The 9,590-nt window shown below is 63.7% G+C and overlaps 1 protein-coding gene across 1 annotated transcript; it reads right to left on the reverse strand.

Annotated features, from left to right (window-relative positions):
- Positions 1–481: 481 nt before the first annotated feature.
- On the reverse strand, positions 482–6,013 carry PRSS55 (serine protease 55). Its single transcript, XM_012934094.2, has 5 exons — positions 5,905–6,013; positions 4,964–5,162; positions 3,800–4,050; positions 2,621–2,763; positions 482–775 (listed from the first exon to the last, which is right to left on the reverse strand). The coding sequence occupies exons 1-5, from the start codon at positions 6,011–6,013 to the stop codon at positions 482–484; spliced, it is 996 nt and encodes a 331-aa protein (XP_012789548.2).
- Positions 6,014–9,590: the final 3,577 nt, after the last annotated feature.

Raw genomic sequence — 9,590 nt, forward strand, 5'->3', positions numbered from 1 at the left:
GGGAGGTGTGCACACATGTGTGCATGCATGTGTGTGTACATTTGCGTGCATGTGTGTGTGCATTTGCGTGCATGTGTGCATGTGTGTATGCATTTGCGTGCATGTGTGTACATGTGCGAGCTCATGAGTGTGAGCATCTGTGCGTTGCAGTGAGAATGCCCATGAATATGAGTTGTGCGCATACTATCACGTGTGCGGGGAGTATGTGCATCTATGCATGTGTGTGTGCATGTGTGTGTCCGTGTGGAAGCTCATGAGTGTGCATTGCAGGGCATGTGTCCATGAATGTGTGTGCATGCATTCACGTGTGCAGGGAATGTGTGCACATGTGTGCATGTGGCTCGTGTGCCTTGGGCCCTAGGAGTCCACATCTGCAGGGCGTGCCGCCTGCTCTGGGGCAGACAGCAGGGAGGTGGATGATGGCGTGGCAGGGCCCTGCACTGCGTCTTGTTCTGGTGAAAGAACATCTGCTTTATTCTCTCTAGAAAAGCCTTGGGAAGAGTGTGGGGGGCAGCAGGCTCAGGGCCAGCACCAGCAGCGGGGAGCAGACGGGGGTCCGGGGTGGCCGGGGGCCGGAGCTCGGGGGCATCGTCTCCTGGCGGAGGGGCCAATCCTCCCGCGCGGTCACGTTCAGGATCCAGGGCACGTATTTCTCTAGCGCCGTGTAGACCCCCGGTTTGCCCTGCCCGCAGCCCTGCCCCCAGCTGGTGATGCCCACCTGGTACCACGTCTGCTCGCCCTGGGCCAGGCAGGTGAGGGGTCCGCCACTGTCCCCCTGTGGGCAGAGAATACGGAATGGGGGCCAGCCCGAGGCACCCGGGAGAGGTGTGGGCCCTGGGAGGGACACCTGACAGACACCGGTGAAAAATGCAAGGATAGGGGACAGCCCACTGGACACTTGGGGGCTGGGGTAGAGGCAGCGAGGAAAGAGACCCCCTGAGCGTCTTGGGGGGCTGAGGGAACTGGCTGGCAAGGGGCCTGGCTGGGGTCCCTGGGGGCCTCCTCCAGGGGCAGGAAGAACCAGGAGGCACCCCTTGAGTTCCTTAGGGGACACGTGGGTGGGCGGACCCCACCTGATTGTACTTATCCGCCGCTACCCCCCACAGCCTTGCTGTCTGGAGACAGTGAGGGGCCCAGGTCTGGAACATTCTGCTTGAAACCGTGGGGTGCCTCAGAGCGAGTGGCCCACCTTGCTTTCTGCTCTCCCCCACTCTCGGGGACACAGAGACGGGGGCGCCCCATTTCTGGAAGGGACAGGGCACAGGCGCCCTGGGGAGCAGGTGGCTCTCAGGGCCAGTTCCCCGGCGTGACCAATGTACCCTCTGGCGGAGCTGCAGGTTGTGTGTTGGGTGTGTGTGTGTGTGGGGGGAGAACCATTGCCTCTTCCACCTGATTTTGCTGCGAACCTAAAACTGCTCTAAAAATTTCAGGTCTCAAGGGAAAGTCACACCAGGGGCCAGCTCCCAGCTGCAGGGAGATGCCCATGGCTCTGCGTGCAAGGCCCCTTCCCTTGGCGGCATTTACAGGGTGCCCCGTGCCAAGGACTCCCACCTGAGCTGACAGTGGGAGAGGCAGCCGGTGCTGCAGGGTGCCCCGAGACTCGGGACGGAGACAGGCTCGCTCAGGGCCGGCTCCTCAAACCGCCAGTTGGCTCTGTGGGCTTGCCCAAGGTGCCCTCATTCTCCTCACGGATGCCCCCACACCCAGGCGTAGCAAAAGGGCCGGAGAGGGCGACTGAAGAATGCCACCGCTTCTCACCTGTGCATTTCAGGGCTTTATCATCATGATTTTGAAGAAATTCTAGTATTTTCAATGGGCAATGAGGATTTCTGTTCAATGTGGATGCTACTTTTAAAGATCTGAATTAAAAAAAATTTGTGTGTGGGTGGGTGGTATTCGGGGGCTCACCTAGCAGTGCTCTGGGATTACTTCTGGTTCTGTACCCAGGAGTGCTCCCTGGGGGTGTTTGGAGAACTGTAAGTGGTATCTGGGCTCAGAGCAGGGTCAGGCACTGCAAGGCAGGTGTCTTACCCTGCACTATCTGAATTATTAAGGCCTTTTTTGGGGGATGGTCATAGCCAGCAATGCTCCGGGGTTCCTCCTGGTGCTGCACTCAGGAATTACTCCTGGCAGTGCTCAGGGCATCACAGGGGAAGCTAGGATCGAACCCAGGTTGGCCGTGTGAAAGGCAAACACCCTCCCTGTTGTACTATCACTCTGGCACCGATTATTAAGGCTTTTGTCTGGTTGGCTTTGGGTTTGGGGGGACATACCTGGGGGTGCTGAGGGCTTAGTCCCATCTCTGTACTTAGGGATCAGCCCTGGTGGTGCTCGGGGGATGTTGTGTGGCTCCAGGGAAGGACCCTGATTGGACACAGGCAATGCAGGGGCCACCTACATGCTGTGCGGGCCCAGGCCCGAAATGGGAGGATGGATCCCTTGTGCTCGTGTGTGCCCAGAGAATACTGGACACTCTGGACACTCGGAGCACGGTGCAACCCACCCTCCCGGTGAGAGCTGCTCTCCGGGGTGGACCGGGCTCCCCTGGCCCCCCCTGATTCTGGGCTCCCCGGGAAAAGGTGGCCATGGCGTGGGCAGCCCTGGGCTGGAGCCCCGGTACCTGGCAGGCGTCGGAGGTGTGGCTCTTGCTGCGGGCACACAGCATGCCCTCTGTCAGCCCGGGGAGCAGCTGCTGGCACGCACTCCAGTCCACCAGCGCCAGGGCCGCCTTCAGCAGGGCCCGGCTCAGGGAGCTCTCCTCGTCTGCACACAGGGCCGGGAGCGTCCTGGGAGCCGGCCAGCAGCCACTTCCTGCCCAGCGCACGCCCCCTTGCCCGCCCGCCCCGCTTGAGCTGGGATCCACCTTCCCGCTTCTCAGAAGTTGGGGTGCCCTCCCCATCTCGCAGCCCCGACTCATCATGCCCCAGCCTGGCCCGGGCACTCCCCTGACCCTGAGAGCTGCCGGAAGTGGGTGAGCACCCAGAGGTGCCAGGAGCTCCAGGCGGGGCTGGCTGGGCACCTGGCGGGTGGGTGGGGAACGCCCACCCAGAGCTTGTCAGACTGCCGTGTCTTGGGGGGCCCTGACCTCGCTCCCGGTGCCTCCTGTTCCACCTCCAGCCCGAGATGTGCCTGGACAGACCCAGGGCCCCTGGGTCGCCAGACTGCTCGCACCCGCTGGAAGCCCAGGTCCTGCCCAGCCGGCACCGACACCCCCCCCGCCCCTCCTCTGGGGCTCTCTGGTTCTGCCTCTGGGAAGTGCAGCCGGCTTTCCTAATCGCTTCCTGCCCCCGCACGCTTTCTCCCACTGGGGCCAAGTCACAGGTAACGACAGATTCTTTTCTAAGAACGCCCGGGCACCCGTCCAGGGCCAGTGGGGTCTGGGCCAGCACAGGCACCTGGTGCCCCAAGAGCCAGCACACCCGTGCTCAGAGCCAGGAGACACGTGGTGAGCGGAGCCAGGGCCCCGGGCAAGCTGGAGGGCACTGTGGGAGGAGGTGGCACGCGGGGGTGGCAGGGCTGAGCCAGCCTGGAGAGAGAGCCCAAGTCCCAGGTCCCAGATCTCAGGTCCCAGATCCCTGGTCCCAGATCCCAGGACCCTGATCTGAGATCCTAGATCCCGGGTCCCAGATCCCAGATCCCAGGTCCCAGGACCCTGGTCCTAGATCCTAGATCCCAGATCCCAGGTCCCCGGCCCCAGATGCCAGGTCTCAGATCCCAGATCCCAAGTCAAAGGCCCTTGATTCCAGATCCTAGATTCTAGGTCCCAGGTCCCGGGCCTTGGATGCCGAGTGGCACCTACCCGCTTTGGTCTGCCCCCAGCCGGCCACCCAGCACTGGCGCCAGCGAGCCGGGCTGGGCTGTGGGGGCAGGCAGATGGGCCTCTGCAGGGGTCCGGGCAGCAGCAAGGGGCTGACCTGCAGCAGGGCGATGTCGTTGTTCAGGGTCAGTCTGTCGAAGTCGGGGTGGGCGATCAGGCGGGCCACAGAGCTCACTTCCCGGGGCCCCCTTGACAAGTCGATGCTCCCAGACACCACGGTCAGGTCCCCCGGGCTAGTGGCAGAGAGTAAGGGATGGGGGGAGTCACAAAGGACAGAACCTAATAGTGCCCCCAGACTCATGAGCTCACGTCACTCTGATGGGGTGGACCCCTCAAGGTCGAGAGGCTGGAAGGTAAAGAAGGGGGTGCAGAACTGGTGTGGTGGGCCGGCCCCCCACGATGCCAGGATGGTGGGCCCCTGTCTGCCATGCCTGAGCTCGGGGTTATCCTGACAGACACATGTTCCGGGCTGGTGCCTTCGTCAGGCGTCTGGGCAGGGTCCCTGGGTGGCCCCCCACCCCAGGCCTGTCCCTCCCGCCTGGCCCTGCTGTTCTAGGGCTTCTTTTCCAAGATCCCCACCACTCTCCCATGGAAGGCAGGGCCAGGTGACCCCAGAACTTCAGCATCTAGAGGAATCCAAGGTTCCAGGAGGGGGGTCCAGTTTTGGCCAAGCCATAGGAGTCCTGGGAGGGTGACTGTGACCCAGGAATAGGTCCTACGACCTTGGGGAGGGCAGGGAAAGGGGGCTGGCTCTAGTTCCCAGGGTGGGAGTCAGGGTGGCTCGCGCTGTCCTGGCCCAGGCACTCCCTCATGGGTGGCTGTGACTAGGGAGGGGGGGAGCTGCAGGCAGGGAGAGGCAGAGGTGTGTGGGGAGGGGGGTGGGGGGAGGAGTCACAGGAGGTGGAGCCTCAGAGGGGCGGGGCCTCACGAGTGGTCGGCCTCATGGAGGGGCGGGGACTCAAGGAGGGGCGGAGCCTCGCCGAGGGGAGGGGCCCTCTGGGGGCGTGGCCTTGTGGAGGGGCATAGCCAGCCGGGATGGGGCCTTGTGGATGGAGCGGGCCCATCCACAAGGGGCGGGGCCTCGCTGAGGGGCGTGTCCCTCAGGAGGTGGGGCCTTGCTGATGGGGGTGAGGTCTCGGCACTCACGTGATGGCGCCTGTGACCACGCAGTGGGCAGCCGTGAGGACCCAGCGCTCATCCAGGATGGCGCCACCGCAGAGATGCTCGTGCTGGCCCTGGATGCTCACCTGCCACGGGAACTCTCCCACGGCCGCCTGGGAGCCCTGGATGATTCTGGAATGCTGAGCCCAGCGGTGGAAGTCCGGGCGCGCCCCGCACGGCTCTGCTGAGGGCCAGGGCGGGCACTGGGTCAGTCGCGCGGGGAGCCGGAGCCGTGTCCCATCCCCTGGTGAGCCGCACCCTGCCCCCTTGTGGGCACCTGCCGCTCCCCACTGTCCTGCCCGTGGGATGCATCTGGACCGCCTCCCAGGCCTGGCCTCTGGAACCTTCCACTCAGGCATGCCGTCACATTTGGAGGGCCAGAGCCTGGCCACAGGCTAAGAGCAGGTCCAGCGGTGGGGAATTGCGAGCCACCCCGTCTCTCACTCATCAGGGAGATGCAGCCCCAGCTCCTGCTGGGTGAGCCGAGACACACCTTCAGCCTCCCTGATTCCCAGTTCCACCATCCTCTACCGCCAGGGTCACCTGCACACCTTTTCCACCTTAGCTAATGGGCGCTGTGCCCATGGGAACAGACAGCCCGGCCTGGGCCCAGGGCATGCATGTGGACACGGTGTGTCCAACTCAGTATCTGCAAGGTTGTCCCTGCCCATTATACAGACTCCCTCCCACTGCTCCAGGTGTCCACCCTCTGGATCAGAGGGCTGGCAGGCTTGGCCTGTGGGCCTTTCCTCCCTTCACCGGCCATGCGTCATTCACTCTGGAACTCACTGCCCGTCTCAGATCCCAGCTCTGACCAGCCCGGGGACAGGAGACAAGAGCTGCTTGGAGAGGGAGGAGGAACCCATGAAGTCCTTGGAAGGCCGAGCCGGTCTGCTCATGGTCACGTGGCCAGCGGCTGGGCTCACCTGGCCCGGGTGTCCCGTGGGCAGCAGGACCTGTGTCTGCTGAGGTGGACGTCCTGGAGCGTGTGGCCCGGGCTTGGAGTGTGAGCAGCAGCGTGAACCCCAGGAGCATGAGGCCGTCACTGAGACAGGAAGTGGCAGGGGCCTGGGCATCAGGGACCAGCCGACCTCTGGAGCCCCCCTCGCCAGTGACATCACAAAGGGCCGCACGGTCAGAACACGGGGCTCCCAGGTGGACATTGCTAAGGCAGCTATGTATTCCCAGGCTGCCCCCATCACCCCTCCCGATCCTGGTGCTCACCCTGCCTGCCCAGCTCACCCCGAGACCCGGGAGTGTGGGCAGGGCGGGGTCAAGGCACCCTGGCCTGCTGCCCCCAGGCTACTGCTGAGACAAGGACGTGCATGAGCTTTGGGAGGGGACAGGGACAGGGTGGCTTGTGCTGGTGACACTCGGTGACACTTCTCAGGCAGGGAAGGCGGACACCAGAGGTGTGAGGTGGCCGGTGGGAGAGAAGTGATGAATGGCAAGAAAAAAGATGGACTGAAAGTAGGGGCTCTGGGGAGATATGCGCAGCCCACAGGCGGCGCCAGGGCCTGTGTGCGACCAGGGGTGCCCTGGGCTCCCGAAACTTCCAGAAAGGGATCGCAAAGGCTAATGATGCGCAGGTTTTCCTCAGGAGAAAGTCTCCACCTGGGGCACGTCTGGGAGTTGTGAACTGTGAGCACTGTGCCCAGGGCTGAGTCCAGGTATGAGCACTGAGCCCAAGGGTGAGCCCAAGAGCTGAGCCCAGGTGTGAGTGCTGAGTGCAGTGCCAGCAGGTCTGAGTTGCCCACAGTGATGGAAACCGGCAGCACAAGGCTGGGCCGGGGCCATCTGCACCCCAGGGCTCCTCCAGCCTGCTCTGGGGGAGATTCTGCTGCCCTCCCTCCCCTCTAGCTTCTGGGCCGGCCCTTGGGGCCTGGGGGTGCCGGGGCACAGCTCCCCTCAGTGTACAGTGGGGTGACAGACACACACAGTTCACTGCTGTGTCCACTCTGGGCCCGCCACCTCCAGGCACTGGCCCCTGGTTCCACTAGTGACTGTGGCCTGCAGGGCCACAGGGCAAGGCAGCCACGGCCATGAGGTGTGGGTGGAGCCCCCAGAGCTGAGCCCACATGGGGGTCCTGGAGCAGGAGCTTCAGGGCTCCATGAGAAGCCCCGAAACCCTGACAGGAGGGAAGGCAGCAGCTTCCGGCCCGCCCTCCCGGCCCATCAGCCCTTCTGGGACTTGGGTGGCCTGGGAGCTGGTCCGAGCCCCCGGCTGCGATTTCACTGCACAAACAGGAAGGGAGGCTGCCGTCACACTGGACTTTCAGAGAAAGGACAAGCGGCTCCCAGGTCTTGGCACACGCTCCTGTGACAGTTTCATTTCTCGGAAGTCGGGAGGCAGCCGCCACCGCGCTGAAACCAGAGGCTGACAGAGGGCTGGGGGGAGGGTCAAGCCTGCCCACCCCTGCTCATGTCCAGACACTGCCAGCGCTGCCCATGGGGTCAGGGAGAGGAAGGGGGCGGGCCTGGCGTGAACAGCTTCCCGAGACCACTGAGGAGTGACACACAAGCCTGGTCCCTGGCCTCCTGGTGGCTGGTCACTCCAGCTCTGGGGGGTGGACGGAGTCCTGACCTGTGCGCTGTGGGTTGAGCTGGGGTAAGCATCCGGAGGGCTTCCTAGAGAGGGCAGGGGCCCCAGAAGATAGATCTGGGCTGCTGTGACACAAGGTCAGAGGCTGATGCCTGGGGCACTCACCTTTACCTGTTCCTGGCAGAAGGCCCCAGGAGCTGGCACTGGGACTGTGAGCTGGAGCGAGGCTCTGACGAACCAGCTCCTTCTCTGCCCCTCTCAGCCTCAGGGCGGGAGCAGCCAGGCCCTGGGGGCTCCTGTGTTCGCAGTGGGGAGGTGCCTGCGGGCACCTGGCCAGGCTCCATCCTGGGGTCTCCAGAACCAGCAAGCACAAGTGCTGAGCACAGAGGGCGTGGCCCCAAATAAGATCTGAGCACAGAGGGCGTGGCCCCAAATAAGCGCAGTGTCACGCACAGCCACCAAGACGTGGGAACTGCTAAGCGGCCACCGGCAGGCGAGGGGAAGACGGTCTTCATGCCAGGGACAGGCTCAGCTGTCCAAGGTGGGAACCATGTCCTTGGTGACAACATGGGTGGACGCAGAGGGGATCTGTTCTGGAACCGGATGACACAAATACTGATTCCACTCGCCCGTGAAATCTAAGATCAGTAGCAGGAAGTGAAATGTTCAGATCCAGGGGCCAGAGAGGTAGATCCGGGGCAGGGCACTCTCTGTGCACACGTCCAACTCACACGTAATGCCAGGTGTGATTCAGGGGCACCCAGTCTGCAGCATTAGACCAGCTGTCCCCTGCTCAACGGAGAAGCTCCTGCATGCCTGGGCCCTTTGCACATTCTCTGGAGGCAGAGAGGGGGGTGTGCAGAGGGGGTTGTGCAGAGAGGTAAGTGTGTACAGAGGGGTGTGTGTGCAGGGTGTGTGTGCAGAAGGCTGTTTGCAGAGGGGTGTGTGCAGAGGGCTATGTGCAGAGGGGTGTGTGCAGAGGGTGTGTGCAGAAGGTTGTGTGCAGAGGGGTGTGTGCAGAGGGCTATGTGCAGAGGACTGTGTGCAGTGGGGTGTGTGCAGAGAGCAGCTGTGGGCAGGCCCAGGCCGTGTTCTGGGGTGCTGACCGGCTCCTGACCAGGCCCTTCTGGCTCCTGCCTGTTCCTTCAGGAGGGTGTGTCCAGGCAACCATTGCCCTCTTGGGAATGGCCCTGCCCACTCTGGGCGCCTACCTCCTTCCTAGTGGTGTTGCGATGGCCCATTTCCAGATGAGGTCACTTCCTGGGGTCCTGGGGGTCAGGACTTCCTCTGGAACTTCAGGAACCTTCATTCCAGGGCAGATGCCTCTTGACCCCCCTACTCGGACCAGAATGCTGGTCTCCCCCCACCCCACTCAGCCCTGTCCCTCCCAGCCTGTCCCTGGGAGGGCCCATTGGTGCTTGTGCCACTGGGGCTCCCCAAGACAGAAGCTGGTGTTTCTGGCCCCAAGAAAGCGGTCCACAGGGTCAGAGAAGCTGGAGGGCAGCGGGAGCCCCTCAGGACACGGACGCCCAAAGCTCTGTGGGGTGTCCTGCGGGCTTGGAGAGAAACCCCTCTGGGAGGGGTCAGCCAACAGCCCCAAAGCAGCTGGGGTGAGTGTGCCCTTCTCGGCTCCCTCTGTGGGGCTTCCTGCCGTGGTGCAGCCGTGTCCTGCTGGGCCAGTCCCCGGGCCCGTTTCCTCCCCTCTCCGGGGGGCTCCGGGATCTCCCTGCAGAGGCCGTCCCTAGGGTCCAGCGCCCCTTGACCTGCACCCACCACATGCTCTGGGCCCGAAGGCAGCAGCCCAGCACCCCCCGGACCCTATTGTGACTTCAGCGGTCAGCCAGCTGCCCGGACAGGAGCTGCCTGCTGCTAGGCGGGAGCAGGGCCATGAGGGGATGGGGGGTTGGGTGGCCACGTCGCTGATGCCCCTCGCGCTGCTGCTGTCCGGGGCTCCTGGCCCCCTGCCATGTGTGTCCCCTGGACCTGCGTCTGAGGAGCTCTTGGACCCGGGAGGTCAGTCCCCGCGTGGCCGTGGTGCCCGCCGTGCCCACAGGCACCACCAGCACATTT

This window comes from Sorex araneus, chromosome 1 (assembly GCF_027595985.1).
Source record: "Sorex araneus isolate mSorAra2 chromosome 1, mSorAra2.pri, whole genome shotgun sequence".
NCBI lineage: Eukaryota > Metazoa > Chordata > Mammalia > Eulipotyphla > Soricidae > Sorex > Sorex araneus.